The sequence below is a fragment of the Delphinus delphis genome, chromosome X (assembly GCF_949987515.2).
Source record: "Delphinus delphis chromosome X, mDelDel1.2, whole genome shotgun sequence".
Lineage (NCBI taxonomy): Eukaryota > Metazoa > Chordata > Mammalia > Artiodactyla > Delphinidae > Delphinus > Delphinus delphis.
Window position 1 is genome coordinate 49,908,562 of NC_082704.1, and position 23,038 is coordinate 49,931,599.

At 34.7% G+C, this 23,038-nt stretch overlaps 1 protein-coding gene across 6 annotated transcripts in view; it reads right to left on the reverse strand.

The window, feature by feature from the left end:
* The window catches only part of PCDH11X (protocadherin 11 X-linked), a 682,375-nt gene that overhangs the window by 310,510 nt on the left and 348,827 nt on the right, over positions 1–23,038 (reverse strand). For 2 of the 6 annotated variants that reach the window (XM_060002568.1, XM_060002573.2), the window contains exon 4: positions 16,375–16,404. The exons of 3 other annotated variants lie outside the window; for them this stretch is intronic. In XM_060002568.1, coding sequence (XP_059858551.1) covers positions 16,375–16,404 — 30 coding nt within the window. The remainder of the gene's footprint in view (positions 1–16,374; positions 16,405–23,038) is intronic. One more of the 6 variants, XM_069540313.1, reaches the window with a different exon arrangement.

A 23,038-nucleotide genomic window follows, 5' to 3' on the forward strand; every position in this document is an offset into this window, starting at 1 on the left:
ACCTGCCCTTCAGAGTTGAAGAAAGGGATAATAAACTAGTTATTATATCTTTACTGTACGTTTAACTTATCTTTGTTCAGCAAGTCATAGTAAATAAACACTGGGCTGGAATTCTGAAGGCTTAGGCTTTATTCCTGACTCTTCTACTAAGACATATGATTTTGAGAAGGTTACTTAATCCTTTGGGCCTTAGTTTACCCATGTGTGAAATAAAATTATTGGGTTTTATTCTATCTAAAGATGCTTCCAATTATTAAATGTTAGTATTCTACTAGAAATCAAGACAATTGGAAGTTTATATTCAAGTTTCATATTTTTCTTTAATTTGTTGAAAAGTGACTTCAAATTCTTTAATATAATTGTACTTTCAATTTAGTCAAAACATGGTATATATAGAATTATGAAAAGATTATCCATTAATTAACTCAAGAGACTTCTAATTAAGAAGGAATAAGTAAAAATGACTTGTATTTACATGATATGAAATGTGTGGGTAAAAAGTGACCTGATCAACTAATGAACAAATTTTTTCCATATAGCTTGGTTATCGACATATTTCCAAAATTAACATCACAATTACTAGACAATTTTTCCACTTTCTAGAAAAACTATTTTGATATGATATAAGCATAAGACTTAAGGAAAAAGAATGAAAAGATAAAGTGCCATTATGAAAAGTTAGTCTAGGGATTCCCTGGTGGCGCAGTGGTTGAGAGTCCGCTTGCCGATGCAGGGGACACGGGTTCGTGCCCCGGTCCAGGAAGATCCCACATGCCGCGGAGCGGCTGGGCCCATGAGCCATGGCCGCTGAGCCTGCGCGTCCGGAGCCTGTGCTCCGCAGCGGGAGAGGCCACAACAGTGAGAGGCCCGCATAACGCAAAAAAAAAAAAAAAAAAAGTTAGTCTAATGAGGAGAATTATCAGAAGCAAAAAGAGAAAATTAAAGTTACTGAATAACTGAAAAATTCCTTCAACTAATTCAGTTTAAGATATGGTTAAATAGGAAGTCATGTAATTAAGAGATGTTGGATTTTCTGATTTCCAACCCAGGATATTCACAATATATGCCACTCCAATAATAAAAATGGTAAAACTACCTATGAGTATAGATATGGCCATAGACCAAAGACTGAGATGAATTGTGTATTTAAACTTGCATTGAAAATGTTTTCACTGTAATATGTAAATGGATATTACTTTCAATAATTACAAACTTATCTTTTTCAGTCACTATTAAATTGTCATTTCAAAATGTCACAATTACATTCAAATCATGTCTGCTTTTAGTTTAGATACTTTCTAACAGACAAATGTGAAAATCTAGGCTATTATTAGTCTCAAAACCAGTATGTATATATACATCTATAGCTATAGTATCTAAAGTCACAGTTGACCATGGTAAGTCATCTAAATTTGGGAATTCGGTATGCTTTTAGAAATTATTTTATTTCTGTTCAATTACTATAAATCATTTCAATGTCTTTTTTTTTTTTTTTTTTTTTTTTTTTTGCGGTACGTGGGCCTCTCACTGTTGTGGCCTCTCCCGCTGAGGAGCACAGGCTCCGGACGCGCAGGCCCAGCGGCCATGGCTCACGGGCCCAGCCACTCCGCGGCATGTGGGATCCTCCCGAACCGGGGCACGAATCTGCGTCCCCTGCATCGGCAGGCAGACTCTCAACCACTGCGCCACCAGGGAAGCCCTCAATGTCTTTTATTGCCACTTTGTTTGACATGAAATAACTTATATATAAAAAAATATATCCTAATGTAAAAAGCTAGGTAGAAATCCAATACATTGAATTCTAACCAGAAATTTTGTGTATTATCATAAGCTCATTTTTTCTACTTAGGAAAAAAGACTTCTTAGGAAGAGAACCACACTTGCTTTAATAGAGTAAAACATGACTTAAGACAGATCTATAATACCTTAGGATGGAGCATTCCCAATGGGTTAATAATTCCCAACTAATACACATGAGTTTCCTTCCTCTTGACTTGAGGAAATATGGGTTAACTTGTGTCCTAAAAGGTGTTCAATGAACTAAGTTGTGACAGTTTTTCAACAGCCAATGTCTGAATTGTGTTTTTGATGTGAGAAAATGCTGAATCTATTCTTGAGCACTTTCTCAATATAGTTAAGACCCCCCCACTTGAAAAGTTGCATAGTCCTTGTCAAGTTACACACCTCCAAAGGAGAGAGTTAAAGTTGGAGTTGAATAATATTCAGATATGAATAATATTCTTTCTTTCCAAACTTCTAATGTCTTAAGCCACAACTCCTCAAATTTCAATGAATGCTTAGCGTAAGAGCATATATTTTCTTAACAAAAGTTGTCATGTATTTTAAACAAAACAAGGCGAGGTAATTCCAAATAGTGATGGTAGCAGCATGGAATTAGAAAGCAGTGATAGGATGTTATGCCTATGACACCATAGATTCCATCTATTGAGAATATTCTTATCTATAGTGAAAGCATATGATAAAATAAACTTAACCAAAAGCACATAGAATATAAAAGAAAATTACATTGTTTGCTTTCTCTTGATAGTGCTGATGAGGAAGACTTTCACTAAATATTAACTTAAATATGGTTAGTGCTTGGTATAAAGTGTCCCAGTGAGGCTGAATTTCTGATGTTTTATATTAAAATACCAACAGAGATCCTGAAATAGCAGTAATACTCTCTGCTAGAAAAAGTATTAATAATAGAGTGTTGTAACAACTCAATGCACAGTGAATACATCTCTCAGAAATATTGTTATGTGTCACATAAACAAGTTTTATACATTGAATAGTATATGTTAGGCAGATAATGACACTTATTTTACAAGGTTCTATATCTAAGAAAATTCTCTAATCCTCTAATACACTGCCAAGAATACATCAAGGATTTGTGGGTGCCATTCACATTTAAACAGATTTCTTGATAACAGCCACTTGAATAATGAGTGCAGAGTGAAAGATCAAGGCTTCACAATTCACACTCTTTAGTAAGAGCAATATAAACTTGTTTTTTTGCACATTTTGTAAATAGGTCAAAGAGTACTCACATATATCATCAGTTTACAGAACTTTATTTCATGTGTGCCCTGTGTTCTCTTGCCATCCAGTTCTTATGTACTTTATTTGTTACCATTGTCTTTAATTTACCCTCAGAATTCATTTGAGCTCCACTTTAGTGGGATACCAACTACCCTGATCATTTTCCTGCAATCTTTCCTGTTTGACAAAGCTTTTGTTCATCCAGCAGCGCTGCAATATAATCACAGAAAGAATGGAAAGTCTATTCAGTTATTACATGTTTATAGATTTCAAATGAGTATATTTAATATACTGTTACCTTGGCTTGGGAGAGTGTCAAGAAGCAATACTATTTCAATACTTCATTCAATAACAACAAAATATGGGAAATTATACATATTGTGGTTGTTATTTGGATCAACATAAATAAATGGGTACATTACTATCCTTACTCAATACGTAGACTTGAAATCTAGTATGCTATAATCATCATAGCATCTTTTAAACATTACTAAATTGTAAGATTGGGAAAACACTCTAACTGGGTTCTATTAACCAGGGATTGAATAAACCTATTGAAAGCACGAGCTGCCTTTTTGGAAGGTTTTATATCGTTACAATCACACATGCATATATAGAGTAGGGTTGATTAACCTCATTGGCAAATATGTTACTGGTCATTGCTTGCCTTTTCTGTGGGTACTGGTCCTATATTGGCATACAAACTATATTTTACATCAATAAAATTAGGGCACTATTTTAATAACATTCATGAAAAGACCGATCAATCCAATTTTTTTCCTCAACGAAACTTAGGATTTTATATAAAGGATTTGCCACAGAAACAAATAAAATTTGCTAAATCTAAATTAAAGGCAGTAAGAATTGAATAAAGTAGTTCTCAAAGTTGGCTCTGTATTTGAAACATGTAGGGAGCTTAAAAAACTACCAATGCCTGGGTCCCACCCCAGAGATGTTGATGTAATTGCTTGGAATGCAAAATGGACATTGCCAGTTTTCAAAAGTCCCTAGGTGATTCTAACACGCAGCCAGAGTTGAGAAGTACTAGAAAAACTCCCTCCCTACTCAAGAATCACTGTGCAGTGAGCCACATTAGCTGACTGATGATCATAAGGACATTGGGAGAAGCAAATGGACTAATTGAGCATTTGCTATCTACTTGTTTCACAAAGCCCAACAAAAGCCAAAAAGCTTACCCACTAGCAACTTTTGTTTACTAAGTTTAAATGCATTGGTTTCTGCCATGAAGTGTGTTTTTTTTTTTTCCTGCTGCAGGTGGCTTCTTTGCTCAGTCTTGTAATGGGATTTCCTGTTTTGCAATACTCACTGCAATTTTTATGGCTAATTCAAAGCATAATGTTTTAAATCAATTTAACACCCAGACAACTTTACATAGGCATTACAGAGATGGTATCTTCTCATCAATAAAAATGATACACAGCCTGTTCCGGAGTTACACAGCAAACAATTCCCAGCAATCACCTTTATTACAGAATATGAAACAGATCTCAGAGACAGTTCTTTAATGCTAGAGATTTACAGCACTGCATTCACAATTGCTTACTATGGAAAAGACTGAAGGTCAGTATTTGAGATTTGCTCCACTACACATCTTGCTTTCAAGAAAATAAGGAGGATAATCTGTCATGTTAGTAAAGAGTTACACTGTTTGAAGTATTATGCACTTCAAGAGAAAACCCAACTCTTAAATCAATGTTTAAAGTATATTTGGATAACATTAGCTCTCATTCATAAATAATAATACAAGCTGTTAAAGGGTATCTGATAAATACTGTAGGCCAAGAGGAGGCAAATATAATGGGAAGGGGTATGAAATTTAAACAGAATAAAAATACACTGGCATATGTGTCTGATATAAGCTAAAAGAGACCAAAATATAGGTGCTCAAAAACATAAACAAGAAGCCATTATATTTTAAAGAAAGGTTAGTGAATTTATGGAAGCTCTTACCTCTAAATGAGTAAGCCTGACAGAAAACCTAAGTACAAGTGAGTGGACTTTATTTTTATTCAAGAAAAATATTCTAAATAGGTTATTATAGTAAACTAAGCTTGTTATATAAGGTTGAATTTTTGGTTTACATATTTATTTTCCTTACTATACAAGGGGGTCTTTGAAGTCAAAGAAACTATCTCATTCCTTTAGATATTTTCATTACCAAGTACAGAGTTTGATACATAGAAGGCATTCCATATATGTTTGTTAAACAAAGGACAAATTTTCATTAAATATTTACTAGGTTTCAAGTAGTGTGTTAGGCATAGACTAAAGGAACTTATAAGACATCTTGAATTATTAATTCTTTATATCTCAACATTAGACTGTAAAATTTATGCTTTAGTGTCTCTAAAGCATAAAAGTTAATCCTATAAACTTCTTTTAAGCAATTAAGAAATAATTCAACTAAATGAAGAAGACTAGTTTCACAGGGATCCTCAATAAATGGGCTAGGAAATTGACTAACATATTCATAATTTTTTGGTAAAATAACAAATGATGATTAATTCTTAGAGGCTTCCCTGTGAGTCCCCTCGGAGTTAAGTAGGATACTTGCCTACTTTAAAAATTAAATGCATGAGGGGCAAATATGTGAGAAGTAAAGGAATACGAGGAAGTATGCCAAAGATAATGTTTCTAACGTAATCATCACAAGATATGAGACTTTGAAATCTCAATTCTTATTTATAAATGTCTCAATATCTGATTCAGCAACCGTTGCTAACTCTACTGAAGAAATGTATGCTCAGAAGAAAACTTCTTAACCTTCCAATATAAATGTTTCTTGGTAGAAAAGAGATGGCTCTAAGTCACTATTACCGAGGACTTATACTGCACTCTTAAATCCAGATATTTTGTCATAGAAACAGACAAAATATTTGAATCAGTACTCTCATGCATTGCCAAACTTCGTTCACCTCCATAGGTCTAATCTACTTATACCATTTATCATTAGTGTGTGCTTGTTCTAGTCCTCAAACCATACTGCCTAAGGGACATAACACATACAATAAATATTTAAGAAAAGATAATAAAGGAGCTTTTGATGATTGAAAGACTCAATGAAAAGTCTACATATCTTACTACTATAAAGCTTACAAAATTATGAATATTAGAAAACTATGAAAAACTGGCATCATTGCAAAAGAACATGGTATAACACATGTGAAGATGACATATATTCAGTAGAAACTGCAAAAGAATCTGTCCCCTGCTGGTGGCAAGAAAGCAATAGATCATAGAATAACTAAACCTCAGCTCAGCCACGGAGAAAAACATATGATTTAATGAAATAAACATGATTTGTCTAGTAGTCCAAAAGAGAGTGGTCAACGTTATCTCTATAGCAATGATATTGGCAAACGTTATTAGCAAACATTATCCAATAAATTGCCTAAGAAAGTTTCCTCTCCGAGTTACTTTCAGAAATCAAAAGATATGAATTAAGAAGGTGATACACCTGAAACAAACACAATATTGTATACTTTGATTAAAAGAATAAATAAATAAATAGGAAAGTAAAGTAAAAAAAAAAAACCCACAAAACTAAACTTTAATTGCGTGAATTATATCTCCAATAAAGCTGTTAAACAAAAAGAAAGTGAAAGAAAATTTAATCTTTTTATCCTAAAATAGGGGAATTTTACATTTCAAAGGTGTCATGAATTCAGCAGTGAGGACAGCTATGTCACTGTTTCTGATATGAAAATCTAAGTTTAGAATAGAATTATAATTGTTTCAATTGTTTTGTTGAGATCAGAAGTATAAATCCTAATCTGAGCTCTATAGTTTGGAGTATCGATTTCAATGTATCAGTTGTTGAGTTAGTCATAGACAGTAGAAGACAAGACTTCTAAATTATGTACTGACTCAGATGGCATTGAATGAACAGAAGCAAGGACTTTCAACAGTTGCTAGAAAAAATGAATGGAAAACTGCCCAATCTGTGAAAATGGAAAGAGTATATATGCGAAAGGCTGAATCTGTAACTACATCTAACACTATTGTAAAGCTAATGACCTGAGAATAGTGTATTTAATACACATAAGAGTGCTATTCAAATAAACCTTGAAATTACTTTCTTCTTTTCTACTGCTTTGAATAAAATATATTTTGAAACCTTTTAAAACCTTGACTTATTTTACTTAATATATCACTGTCTATTGTTTCCCATACATTCAGAAAAGGGCATAGAGCTGAAATGAATATATATGATTTTATTTCAGACCATCCTCAATACTATGCCACACACAGAGTGAAAACACCTGCTTCTCAGAGATATAATGGGTGAATTTTGATGCTGCAAGGTGAGACAATGGTAGGTAGGAAGGCTTAGAACATTTTCAAGGGAGGTTTAGAGTCTTTCAGTAAGGGATGAGAAAAGGACGCAATGTGATCATATAGCCACACCCCCTCCACTTTTTTGGTATAGGAGCAAAGAAAAATAACATTTTTATAGAAATAAAGAGTCCAAATTGGACAGTTCAGTCACCTGGGACCTTACAGAAAAAAATATATATATAAAAAATATTCAGAGCATCAGAGTTTTACAAAGAAGACACCTCTCAGCATTGATTTTCCCAGGATACTTCTATGCACACTAAAGAACAGGATTACAACTGCCTGAATTAGGCTAAGGAGTAGTTTACCATTTGTGCCACATATTTCTTTCTGTTTTACGTGAAGTCAGAGGACCCTAAAAAGAAGATTTTTAAATCCCTGTATAATCGAGCATTTGCTATTACATTAGTAGAATACTTCACATTTTATTCTGGAAAATTTGAAATCAGTTTCCTTTGGATTAAGTCAGTTCTGTTAAGCTCTTATCAAAATATGGAAATTTAGGGCTTCCCTGGTGGCGCAGTGGTTGAGAGTCTGCCTGCCGATCCAGGGGACAGGGGTTCGTGCCCCGGTCTGGGAGGATCCCACATGCCACGGAGCGGCTGGGCCTGTGAGCCATGGCCGCTGGGCCTGCGCGTCCGGAACCTGTGCTCCGCGGCGGGAGAGGCCATGGCAGTTAGGGGCCCACGTACCGCAAAAGAAAAAAAATGGAAATTTAAAACAAGACAAATACACTAAATGTCTATAAAAAGTGAAATATGATAGGTCCTAGTGATGAGGTTCAGGGCAGGTCACCCCAAGATACACTACTTCAGTGTATTGATTATTTGGAATTAAAGTAACTTAAGAAATAGCAAGTGCAAGAAGAACACTCTGACCCTCCTTTGTCCCCCTAAAAACAGGAAATAAATCTCCAATGTGAAAGGTATCTTCCCTGTACAAGGCGAAAGATAGAGATCCTCATCACCAGAGAAAGGGAATTCAGGGCCGAGAAAGTTGTATACAAAAACTTTGTTACTTCTTTACTAATTTTACTACCCTAAGCCCAAATCCCTTTGTCTTGTCAATTCTTTACAAATTTATTGTTTCTTTATCTAAAAGATATAAAAGCTGCCGGCTTTGGTTACTTCTTTGAGCATCATATTTTTATGAGCTCCCATATGTACAAACTTAAATTTGTTTTTCTCCTGTTAATCTATCTTAGGTCAATTTAATTATTAGACCAGCCAAAGAACCTAGAAGAGAGAAAGGGAAAAGTTTTCCTCTCCTACACTAGGAATCGAAAGAATACAGAAGAAATATGTACTTGATTAACATGAACTCACAATCCAGTTGTGAACATTATATTTATGGGTAGCAATGGATGGACAGATCACAGAAGGCTTTATAGAAAAAGGTTTCCAGAAGTACTGGGAAAAGAGCAGTGTTTAAAATGTCAAATGTAACAGAAATTCTGGAGCCAGTGAGCAGAAAATCTTGGACAAATGATGAAAGGATTATATTTTAATTGGAAGTAAAAATAACAAATTATAGCAGGGAATATGTAGTGAGAAAATGCAGTTAATAGAGAGATGATTCTCTCAATTTAGTAGTGAATTACAGCAATGGCTGAAGAGGATATATTCTACTTGGGGGGTGGTTATTTCATATTTATTTTCCTTGACAAATGATATTTATGTATATTTAAAGGAAAAATGGAAGTGGCATGTATAAAGAGACTAAAAAGCTAGATATTTCAATAACTGAAAGGGAACAAATGAGATACTAGAAAGGAACTCAGAAATATATTGGGGTTACAAAGGTGGTCTCTATCTTAGGAGAGTAGGACCTAAAGTTATCTGCTGGTAATTCAGGGTTGGAAATTGTAAAAGGAATTTGAAGATGGTTGAAAAGGTTTGGGATAGTCATTCAAGGCCCAGGATAGAAAGTTAATGGAAAGGAGCATAAAAAGACTTCTGAACAATACCTAGAGCCACAGCAGAAGTTTAATACTATGAATGTGTAGTAAGCTAGATTTTGAGTACAATTTTGTAATTTCTTTTTTTTTTTTTTTTTTTTGCCAAAGAATGTTCAGTGACCTGTGGAGAATACAATCTGTGAGGGGACTACAGTTGGAAATTGGCACCATAAACAGAGTGAGAAGCCAAGAATGAAAAGTCAAGGATAGTAATGATGAGATGGGGAGAGGAATGTAACCAGGAAGGAATTTCATAAGGTGGGATGAGCAATTAGAGGACCTAATGAAGGGAAAGTTCAAGTTCACAAGAGGATAACACAAGGCGGATAATAAAGTTATGGTCATAAAAAGAGAGGACAATGTTCAAAATCATGGAGTCCTTGTAATCACGTGAAAATAACATCCAGGGAATGCACATATGTACATATAAGGGCAATAGAATCAACAAACCGAGCAACAAAAATCAACAAAATCCAAAACAGATCAACAAAAACAAACATGTAAGACAAAACAGATATCGATTTGTGGTGATAGCTACATTAACAGTTTTAACATTGAATAGTGCAAGCAGAAGTCTTGAATAAGCATAGAAGGAGAATCCAAAGATCAAACCAAAGATGTCCTTTAAAATCTGTCACTTTTTTTGCCACTAACTAAATTTTCAGTCACTACCCATTGAGTTAAATAATCTATTCCAAAGCAAAATAAGAAGCTGTTAAGACACTACCAAAGGACTCAGTATACCTGCAGTACAATGTCCCTGGAAGATCACATCTATGGAACATATGTAGGAAAAAGGTAAATAGGTTTGCTTGTAGTTGGTAATGCTAAATTAGAACTCTTATGTGATTTAACTTTCTCATAGCATTACTAACATTCAACTGAATGCCTGATAAGGAAAACTGGTTAGTATAGAAGAAATAGCATTCACAATTGCTATAGATTTAGCTTCATGCATTTGTTAGATTATCATGTTGCAAAAAGTATGTATGAAAATAATCCTTCATTAAAGCCAAGGCTTGTGGATACATCTCTTCAGAAACGTAACCTTAGAATTAGTTTCATTTAGAGAAAACCTTTAAAAAATATCTCAACATGCTGTGCCATATTCAAACTTCTAAATTATACAGTTAGGACAATTTATGATGAAGAAACTTCCCAAAGTTTCTGGATTGTTGAATAGGATAAGGGAAGAAGAAGTAGCTTGGAGACACCAGTAAAATGTTACTTTAATATATGTTCCTTTGAACATTCTCATTGCCTCCCTCTTCTTCATGTAGCCTTGGAGCAAATGGTTACACAAATGACAGGAGTCTGGAAGAAGAGAGGCCAATAACAGGCAATGACTTTTATTTGCTTTTTTCCTATAGCTATTCTTTCTGCTACCAACTAGCCTAGTCTGAAAGAAAACACTTTGTAAATTCACCTCAGGCAAATATAAAGAAATAAGAAATATACTCTTTTGAGAATCTCAGTCAGCTCTGTTTCTGCCAACTTCAGTTTAGCACTTTGGTGAACATACTCTTTAACAAGCATGGCCATTTGTGCAAACCCTGAGGGCAATTTAAACTCAGGCTTAGCCAAAGGGGAGGGATTTAAAAAAAAATCTACGTGGAAATTTTTAGGTTAGTACTAACTTAGGGAATCAGTTTGTGTTTAAGCAAGAAATGTTTGTTTTATATTAACCAGGTTCAAAAATTGTATTTCTCTCTTTTAGTTGAAAACAAACATTGCTATCACCAATCTATTAAGTCACAGGTGGCTATGTGTTGAAATGTATTTTCCCTTTAATTAACTCTTAGCCATTCCATACTAAAGAATGAATGAAGTATGGAGTATGACATTTGCTTTTATTCTGCTCTTTGAATGCCACTAGCTTCCCTGTGAAATGTAATCTTTTAAAAGAGAGGTAGAAAAACATGTCTATCTATCTCTGTACCTTAAAACTCTGATTTGGAATCTAAAACTAGTCTTGTTTGGTGAGGTCTCTGAAGTCATTTAAATGCAAATAGCTGAGGAAGTCTTTGAGAAATTATAGGTCCTTTGAAGTTTGAGACTCTAGGTCCTTTGATGTTTGAGACTTTAGGACAATAAAGCATTCATTTAGATACTTCATTCTTAGCTAAGTTAATATGTGGCCCTATTTTTTTACAAATGCAGGAAGCTTATATTTTTCACTTACTCTGAATTAAACTGAACGTAAAAGTAATATTTTATAATTTATATTAAAAATACCTAAATAGGTGAGGTTCAAGAGATTAATTCGACTTTTTATGGAGATATTTGCAGTAAATCCAAAGTTAATGAATGTTTTGACACTTAATATATTTAAGGTTTATAGCTTCTTGAATTTAATATTCAAAATACCCTTCAAATAATAAACGCAATGAACCAAAAATAAAGGGTGTCAGAGGACAGACCTAATATCCATGGTATATGTTAACCATATTATATCAGACTAGGTATAGAATGCATATAGACTAGTGAAAAGGGCTTCATAATAGGTCTGTAGCATCATCAGAGTTGACAGAAGTAAATTTTTTAAAAAATATTATTCTTCCAGAAGCATCTTAAAACATTAAATATATTCAGGGTAATTACTAAAATACAATAAAACTATTATTTTGATATAAAAGAAGTATTTGTTTTATGATTCAAGTTTTTCTCTTTTATTTTTTTTTTTAATTATTCTGGATAGATTGCCTGGGTTCAACTCATGGCTTTTCTACTGGTGAGCTCTATAATCTTAGGCAAGCACTTAAGCTCTCTGCACCATGGTTTCCTCATCTGTAAAAGAGTTCATAGGATTAAACTATGAGTTTATAGGACTAAATATGTAGTAGGTATAGACATATAGATATAGATGTAGATATAGATATAGAAGTATACACATATGCACTTATATGTATACACACACACACAGTGCTTGGAACAGAGTAAGCACAATATTAGTAAGTTAATTTTACTGTGTTTACTTTGGTATAGAACAGTATTGGGAAAAAATGACCAAGTGCTCACAGCTGTCCCTTTCTTATACTCTGCTTTTGAGACCGGAGAGAAGTGGGCAGGGCACAAGAATTAAAAGAATGACACAGCCGTTGAGAAAAACAGGATACTACAAAAACTGGTTAGAACCTACTAGGTCCAAGACGGTGGAAGATTCAACTTCCAGTAGACCTTGAGACTCATTATACACTCATTGTAATACATTAACATCTAAATGACACACCCACAGGCATGACAGTTCAGAGGCTGACAATAAAAGACCAAAAGTTGGTGGTGCCCCAACTCCTGGAAATCTCTGCCCCTTCCCCCAAATAGTTGGAATAATCCTCCCACTTGTTAGCCTATGAAATTACCCAGCCCATAATAACTAACAACCCATACCCCAGGGCCCTCTTGCCTTCTGAGATGGCCCAAATTCTATCTATGGAGTGTGTATCTCCCTGAATAAATCGTCCTTCACTCTACTTTGACTTGCCCTTGAATTCTTTCCTGCATGAAGCCAAAGACCTTCGCTTGGGAACCCATCCCAGGGCCTTGCCTGAAACCTGGGATATGATCATTCTTTGGCTCCCTCCTTTTCTTACAACACTTTGTCTTGACCAAACTTTAGTCAGGAATCTCTCCTTCCTACAGGCTCCTGAGCTCTGCTTGCCACCAAGTAATGAGCAAGCACTAAAAATGTGGAATGCATCCCCTTTATCAGGGTCTCTTGGGAATCAGCTAACCACAGCAAGACACTTTTCCTGGTGGACCCCACTGGCCACTTATCTGGCCTGTCCGGTTTCTTCTTAAAAGATTCTGCTTATCTCTGCTTACCCCTTTTTACCTTAAAAAAAGAAGCACCTTTTTACTGTTAGATTTTAAGACCTTGCAGATTTCTGAGGTCAGAGCCTTTTCTCTATTCTGAATAAAATCTCTAAGTCCAGATTTGGTTTTATTTGACAAAAAAAAAAAAGTATCCATCACTAAAAACCACACTTTCCATTGCTCCTTATATTGTGATTATATTACTGTTTTAATATTCACAATTGAAGTGGTTTATGTTAAAGTTTCATGACCCAGGTGTTTTCTGAGTTCATCCCAGAGTGCTGTGTACAGTCTTAATTTTTTAAAACAAAAACACTTTTCTATTTATAGAATAACTATACTAGATAAAATCTGCCAATATTTATGTTCTTCAAAATTCCAACATTTAAATAACTGAGCAACAGGTCCTTTCCTAAATTTACCAGAATGGTTGAGAATGTTAGAACACCTAAAATCTGTAGAGCTTCTCTCTCTCTCTCCCTCTCTCTTTCACTTTACATAGCTAGTGACATTTCATTCCCCTTGCTTCCCTCCTTTTAATTGGAGAAATCTTCTATAAACTTTTGCCTTCTCGGAGGAGTTAATTCTCAAAAAGTCATCACTCCAAGGTCACAGTGATAAGATGGTTCAGACGGGCATTTGAAAACTCTCAGAAAGGTATACTGAGTGAAAATTCTCTAATGCTGTTATTTTAGTTTATCTCTCAAACACTAATGAAAATTCATTTTGACATTCTAGTCAGGCTCCGTTTTCAGGTAATTCTCACACTTGATAAAGCCATCCAGGGCTAACAGAGTACTTCTGGCATAGTCTAGACCACCCTTTGGCAAGTTCTTTTTCAAAGACAAAATTTGGTCTCTCAAACTAGAAAAACACTCATATTTAACCTAGCATATAGTTATGACAACATTTTGGTTCCAAACCTCAAAACATGGTGAAGAAACCAAGGCATAAATTCTAGAAAACAAATGTCAGTGAACAGCTAAATAACTGTTTATTTTTAGTGGTGGTGCAGTTTAACCAATGAGGTAATTAAAATTTAACAATATGTGTGACATAGTTTATTTTTTTAATGGTAGAAAACCGAATTTTTCTAGACAGCTAGACTGTTCATATATATGTGAGCAGAACTTAAAACTTTCACATTGAAGGAGGCCAAAATATACAATGTGAAAAATTATCTTCAATAAATGGTGTTGGGAAAACTGGACAGCTACATGTAAAAGAATCAAACTGGGATACTTTTTCACACCATATACAAAAATAAACTCAAAATGGATTAAAGGCTTAAATGTAAGACCTGAAACAATAAAAGTCCTAGAAGAAAACATTGGCAGCATGGTCTTTGACATAGGTCTTAGCAATATTTTGGGGGGGTCTATTTCCTCAGGCAAGGGAAACAAAAGCAAAAATAAACAAATGGGACTACATCAAACTCAAAAGTTTTTGCATAACAAAGGAAACCATCAACAAAATAAAAAAGGCAACCTACAGAATGGGAGAATATATTTGCAAATGATATAACTGATAAGGGGTTAATATCCAAAAGAACTCATACAGCTGTCAAGAAAACAAACAACCTGATTAAAAAATGGACAGAGGGGGGTCTTCCCTGGTGGCGCAGTGGTTGAGAGTCCGCCTGCCAATGCAGGGGACATGGGTTCATGACCCGGTCCGGGAGGATCCCACATGCCGCGGAGTGGCTGGTCCCATGCGCCATGGCCGCTGAGCCTGTGCATCCGGAGCCTGTGCTCCGCAACGGGGGAGGCCACAACAGTGAGAGGCCCGCGTAACGCAAAAAAAAAAAAAAAAAAAAAAAAAAAAAAAAAAATGGACAGAGGAACAGAATAGACATTTTTTCATAGAAGACATACAGATGGTCAAAAGACACATGAAAAGATGCTCAACATCACTAATCATCAGGGAACTTCAAATCAAAACCACAATGAGATACCACATCACACCTGTCAGAATGGCTATCATTAAGAGACAACAAATAATGAGTGTTGGTGAGGATGTACAGAAAAGGGAACCCTTGTGCACTGTTGGTGGGAATGTAATTGGTACAGCCACTGTGGAAAACAGTATGGAGTTTCCTCACAAAATTAAAAATAGAACTGCCATATGATCCAGCACAAAAACACTAAAACACTATTTCATAAAGATATATACATCCCAATGCTCATTGCAGCATTATTTACAATAGCCAAGATATGGAAGCCAAATAAGAGTCCATCAAATATTATGAAATAATAATGGAATATTACTCAGCCATTAAAAAAGGTCATGCCATTTGTGACAACATGGATGAATCAAGAGGATATTTTGCTAAGTTAAATAAATCAGACAGAGAAAGACAACAACTGTATGATCTCAGGTGTAATCTAAAAATCAAAAACAGACTTCAGAGAACAAAAAGGCAGTTGGCAGAGGGGAGGAAAGTGGTTGAAAAAGGTGAAGGGGATTAAGAGGTAGAAACCTCCAGTTTTAAAATAAATAAGTCATGCTGATGTAATATACAGCATAAAGGATACGGTCGATAATATTGTGATAACTTTATATGGTTACAGATGGTTACTAGACTTATCATGGTGGTAATCATTTCATAATGTATGCAAATGTCAAATCACTATGTAATACACCTGAAAGTAACATAATATTGTACATCAACTATATTTCAATTAGAAAAAAATTTTTACATTGAAAGATGACATTCTAAAGCCCAGTTTCTCAGAGAACATCAATTTACTGATTAACCATGTTTAGTTTATGCTATTTTTCTCTGTGACCTTATCAGACATCATCATGCTTCATATTCACTAACTTTTGCTGTCACTGTTAAATTGTAAATTGACACCAAAATGGTCCCTTTTATTGCTAAAATTTATCATAAAATAACTGTATTACCAGAATATTCACGAAGTGATGCTGTCAGCAGTATGTTGTTTTGGCACAGTGGGAAAAGAAAGTGTTGATGAAAAATAAAATAAAATAAGACTTGAAAATTGCTTCCAGGACTGTGTAAGTGATACAAAATGTAGAGACAGCTCAGCTTGAAGCTCTTTTGAAGCAGAACTACAACATATGTCATCTTAAATACTTACAGTTTTAACTCCACTTAGTAGCTACTGTGGCTTCAGAAATGCAAGAAAAAAATCACAACGTATTTTGAAATCAATTTTCTTTGAAATTTACAATCTTACCTTTCCTGCCTTTTTTCCCTCGGATTTCTGCTGATTTAGGATAAAGTGGAGGCAAAGGAAGCAAAGGAAAACAAAACAAAACAAAAATCAGCTCCAATTTGTTATTGCAAATATATTTTTTAAAAAACATGCCAAAATTCCAAGTGCAATAATACACAATTTTGTTTTTCTAATGAAACTATTTTCATCTGTTGCATTCTTCAGTGGTTTCAGGAAAGGGATATAACATTGTAAATCTCATACAGCAATATGTAGAGCCATATAAAAATCTTCAATGGTCATCAAAAAGTCATTAAATCCTTAGCTCACATAGGCATTGGCCAAGAAAAGACATATTTCCAATTAGATATTCCCTTATTTATTTCCCATCCATTTTTAAATGGATGAGTCTTTATCTCAAGCATGAACACATTTCTTAAAAAAAAAAAACTAGTTTAGTTGGAGATTCATGAATTAGGAGTAAACATAAATATCTATACAGCTTTGGATACTCTCTCTAAATATTAATTTTTGTGGGTCTTAGGAGCACCTAATTCAATTCTGTTCAACTAAATAATTTTTGCAGCCAACCTGGTAAAATTATTTTGTTCATTTTTATTTAAGACTTCTTTTTTCCCCCATTCAACCTCAGGAAATGGGGTAAATTGATTTTGAAAACTCCAGAAGCATTTAGGCCATTTGTCGCTTGGATTCATTCTCCTTTGTAGAGGATGAATACATCACATGATAAAAGGATCACATGTCTAACATTTCTAGTTAATGATGCTCCCAAGTCCTTTCTCCTCAAAATTTACCTCAGTTCCATGTCATTGCTACAGTTATGCAAAAGTTTCTCTGAGCATCAGAGAAAATTGGGGAGGAGATAGAGGTGAATTTGAAATAAGGGTATATACAAAGAGAGATACAAATGTAGTAAGAGGATGAATGCTGTTGTTTAGTGGTTTGATATGATTTCAGATCTATTTGTTCATGACAAAAATTGTTTTGATCTAAGAATACAGTTGTTTTTATAAGTAAAGTTGTTTCAATAAAAGTATTGAAGTTGTTGTGTCAGGATGTCATCATCAACATCTGCGGTTGCTGACAAGCACTCAGTAGTAGCTCAACTGCTGAGGGGCACCACCAGGGTCTTATCAATAAGAACATATGAAGAAGCAGCTATGGCAAGGGGACATTAGAGTATAAATACCCAGAGTGTGTGAGGACCATCTGAGAGTGTTTGGTCTGGGCAAGATGACTCTTTGCTGATCTAAATAGCTCTCTGAAGACTTTGGGGTATTGGCTCCTGCCTAGGAATGTGGATCTCTGCTCAGCAGTGGTGAAAACCATGAAGCAGCCCCAGGGAAGGAGATTATCATGCTTGCCAGCCTCAATGCCTTCATTTCCTAGCCATGTGCTCTACAACAAGAGACTTTCATCTTTGCGCTGGCAGCTGGACATTAGCTCTCAGTTGACTAAGCTCTCTCTCTCGAGAACCAGCTCATAAAAATGTTAGGGAGTCATTGACTGAAACCTTGACCAGGCATGATGATAACCTCTTGCCTGAGTTGTCTTGCAACAGGAGGTCTCAATGAAGAATGTGGTGCTGCCACCAAAAACTAACCAGGAATATTTGGGAGGGGCCAAATGAAGGAGGACATGCCAACCCATAGTATGTCTTGTAAAACTAACCTGGAAGAATTTGGGAGGGGCTAAAAGAAGGAGGGAGGAGACGACATGTCCTGTCCACCTCCCAGAAACCCTCATGCTGGAATCCATCTTGGCTGAGAGAGGTGAATGCCACCAGGGAAGACACTTAGTTAGATCAAATATGGGCCATGCAAGATGATTGTCCAGAGATAACCCGGAAACTAATCCCATTACCATAAAACCTGAGACCACAGGCCATGTAGCAGAGCAGTTCTTCTGGGTTCCTTTACCCTGTTGCTCTCTGCCTGGGTGCCCATTTCCAATACAGCCTTTTGCTTTGTCATTACATGTGTCTCCTTGGACAATTCATTTGCGAGTGTTAGACAAAAGCCCACTCTAGGCCCTGGAAGGGGTCCCCCTTCCTGCAACAGAAAGGTACACCACAACTAAATTTGGACTTTATTCCTTTCATCGTGCCCTTTGCCTGGAACAATAGTGTAATTAATCAATCATTGGTTTGGAGTATGTTATTTCTTTATTGGCTTATTAAAGGACATTATCTTGTATGTTATTGGCTTGTGAAATTATAATTCCCACAGTAGACCTGTGTTAAATAAAATATTGGCAAAGATAATCTCAGTCTCTGAGCATAATTTGCCTTGAAACAAAACAAAGGCTCTGTATTTTGTTATTCAATGACTTATTCTCAGACCAAAAAGGGTATAGTTTTTTTCCTGTCATTTTAATATAACGTGAGTTTCCGAAATTGACTTTTGAGGAAGGTATCCAGACATGGTCACAAATCTATTATCTAAGGAAATCAAAGTGTGTTTTTTTCTTTCCACTTTGGGTAGTTATTTTTAGCCTAAGATATTCTTATTGTCCTTATGTGTTGATCAAATTCAGCCATCAGTGGCTCAGTGATAGAATTCTATTTGTCTGTGAAGGCATAGCCTGAGGATAATGCCTTGAATAATCTCTTTCAAGAAAGTGTCCTTGGATTTTAATATCTTTAAACAATTGGTATTTACATCTCTCTCTATCATGAATGATAATTCTTAAATAACAGGTTAAAAATTTTAACTTTCCAACAGAAATAATATCATGGACAAAAAACCCTCAAAACTTTACCCATATTTAAGAATATAATATTAAAAATTACCATTCTTTATTTTATAGAACCACGATAGATCTTTTTATATTCCCTACATTAGAATTTACTGTCAAGAAAACAGTAGATTTTAGTTAGATGTTTTACCACTTATTACTGAGCAATGCAAAATCCTCAGCAAGACAAGTGAAGATGTGAAAATATTAATTATATCTATCTTGGTAAATTAGTGAATTATTGAAAAAGTAATGAAAATATTTAAGGCTAGTCAACGTATTGAGAGCACCTCTTTACCATTGCAGTGAAAAAAGACAACTCCAGAATGTGTTTATTTCCCTAAATTATATATTTTAATTAAGAGCATTGCCTATGCTGTGCTCCTTTTGTCCTTGTTTGAGAATTTCTATTGAGAAAGTTTAAAATAGATCAAGTGGGAAATATTAAAATGATAGTCTTTGCATTTTCTACACCACACAGACAGAACACAATCTGTCACCATAAGTGGGCCCTATCTCATGACAACTAGACGAGCATTAGAATTAAAAGAAAGCACAGAAATATATTGGCAGGCATGTGAGTAGGTTGGCAAATTGATACCAGATTTGATGATAGAAACATTTAAAAAAAATCAATTCTGGAAGGGGAAAAATCATGCTGAAAAGCAATTTCTATTTTAACGGAGACATGGATTTTTATCCCCTTATTTTAAAAATGACTCCCAAGAGGCCAAAATTATATCAACAAAATCACTCTTCAAACTAAATTATATATAGTAAGGTAGGGAGAAATGTTCACCAGTCTGAATGTTATGGGCTCAGAATTTTCTATAGTATACATTAGTCATGTAGTTTTCATACGTTCTTATTAACCTCTAGGAGTGAATAAATTCTAACTCCAACTGCCAATAAATGAATATTTCTCCTATTATATCTAATTTTCTAGAGTGATAGAGCTGATTGACTCTAATGAAAAAGAGGGCCAAGATATAGCATACAAGAGAAGTAAAGTCTGTTAATACCAAGGGGATGATCCAACTAGGAGAGCATCCTCAAATTTTAGTCAGCTCTCTTCTGTATCATACAGCATTAGCACAGTAGAGTATGGTGGCAGATAAGTCACCACAGTGAAGAGTTATTCAAGTAGACACTGAGGCTGTAGCTATATTGGTATAATTGGAAGAAATAAGATCAAATGATTTTGGTATTTCTCAATATCTATGTGCTTTTGTGTTTCAGCTTTGTCTGTTTTTGATCTGTGCATTCAGAATGAACACAACAAGGACAAAGGGTGGGGTCAACACAAGAAGAGATTTCTAACCCAAAAGAATATTGCCTCTGTGCAGTCTCTGAAAAATCCTAACTCCTTCTTTTACCCATCTCCAAGTTTACTACTTCTCTTTTCCTTTTCTGACTTGTGTACAGTACAGCTGTTACCTTCATTCTGCCTTCATGTATTGCTGCTGCTTATAGAGCAGCTGTCCTCTTGAACACAACTATTAGGAATTTCTGATCATTAAGCCTAATGACAGAGTAGAGGGAACAAGACTAGAGTCAGAAGTCAAGGCAGCCACATCTCTAAACACAGGTAACAGAAAGAGGAAGAAACTTATTAGAGGACAAAGACACCAGAGCTTATCCTAACTCACTACTCTGCCTGCTGATTAGGAAAGAAATAGAACAGAATGTGTACAGGAGAAAATGCACTTGATAAGCACAGCTTTATTTTAAAAGCTGATTATGATTATCACTCAATAAAGCATCAACCATCACTAAATTTCTTTTTTTAATTGAAGTATAGTTGATTTACAATGTTAGTTTCTGGAAAACAGCAAAGTGATTCAGTCATACATACATATATATCTATTTTTTTTCAGATTCTTTTGCCTTACAGGTTATTATAAAATATTGAGTATAATTCCCTGTGCTATACAGTAGGTCCTTGTAGGTTTTCTATTTTATATATAGCAATGTGTATATGTTAATCCCAAACTCCTAATTTGTCCCCCCCCACCTTTCTCCTTTGGTAACCATGTTTGTTTTCTATGTCTGTGGGTCTATTTCTGTTTTGTATGTAAGTTTGTATGTAAGTTTGTATGTAAGCTTTGTATGTAAGTTTGTAAGTTTGTATCATTTATTTTTTATATTCTACATATAAGCAATATCATATGATATTTGTCTTTCTCTGTCTGGCTTACTTTACTTAGTATGATAATCTCTAGGTCCATTCAACCATCACTAAATTTTTGTCAGCTGGATCAGGTGTAATAGCAACTTGAGATGTCCAGTAGTGGTCAAGATTTAACAAAACACACTTTCAATGACACCAGCAGGGTTGTGGTGGTAACTTTTCTGAATGGCATGGTCAAATGAAAATAGTTATGACTGTGTACACAACTAAATAAATATTTGTCTAACAGATGGAAAAAACCGGGGAAGAAGGTTTTTTATCGCAGTGTGTGCATGTGTGTTTATAAAAAATTAGAAGCCTATGGAGTCAGGTTTCTAATACTATACCATGTGGAATATCCAACCCCTCCCCCTAATCTACGCTTTAAAAATATCAGAACTTGAAGTGTATTTTTTACTTGGCTTAAATCTCCATATAATTATCACAGCCTAGTTTATTTTTTTAGTAGGCTGGTACATGTGACATTGTATTTCAGAACTTTATTCAGTTAGCAACTTAGAGTGTTGTTGGCTTTAAAGGAAAGATACTGGTGAATCTAATAATAATAGTAAGCCTAAATGTCCTTCTCAACATGTTTGTTTACTATCTATTTCCTCTCTAAAATGTAAATCACCATTTGAAAAGAACACAAGGGAATGTATCTATGGATTTTTATTGTCTTATTCTCTTTTTTCTAAATTTGAGACTGGTATAAAAATTGTATACATAGTTTCAATACATCAGTAAAGAGAATATGAAATTTGAAATCAGAAGATTCAGGTTTCAGTCCTGGGTTCACAAGTAGCTATGTGAACTTATTCAGGCAAAACTTTAGAAGGCTATGTCTTCCTCCTACACTGAATCCAAGACATTAGCTACATTTAATGATGATGAAGGTGATGATTGTGACAATGACAGGAATACTATTACTACAACTATCACTGCCACTGCTATCATCACCTTTCATTTATTGAGTATGAAGCATTTTAGTAAATGCTTTACAAATATTATCTCACTTAATTGTTATAGTGACAAATATCATCTAACTTAATTGTTATAGTGACACTTTGATGTGAGAAAATTATCATTTCCATTTTACAAAGAGGAAAATGTGGATCAAAGAGATGAAGAAATTTACTTAATCACTCTACTTGTAAGGTATAGAGCTGAGGTTTCAATCCAGATCTTCTGGATTCTAAAGTTCTAGAATGTAAGCTCTGTGGCAGCAGGCATTTTGCCATTTTGGAGTTTGGAATTCTGCTATATTCTCAATGCCTAAAAAAGTGCCTGGTACTAAGGAGACCTACAATAAATATTTATAGACTGAATCAAATAACAAGATATTCCTCTATTATTTTATTACATAGATAATTAGAGCTAGATTGTAATAATTGATTATGAATCTTACTGAAAAGCACAAATTTTGGAGCTATATTGACTGGATTCAACTCTTGTCTCTAACACTTATTACCTATGTGACTCCAGACATGTTTCTTCTTGTCATTTTGCCTTAGTTTCATCATCTGTAGAATAGAGAAATATGAGTTCCTACTCCAGAGTATTTGTTACAAGGGTTAAATCAGTAAACTAGGGGCATCAAACAGTAGTTGGCACTTTGAATAGTGTATATATGTTAGCTCTTATTACTGGTGTTTTATTTTAACATCTTTATTAATATACCTTATATACCATAGAATTAATCCATTTAAAGTATAAATTCAATGTTTTTTTTGTATATTCACAGGTATCTGTAATCAT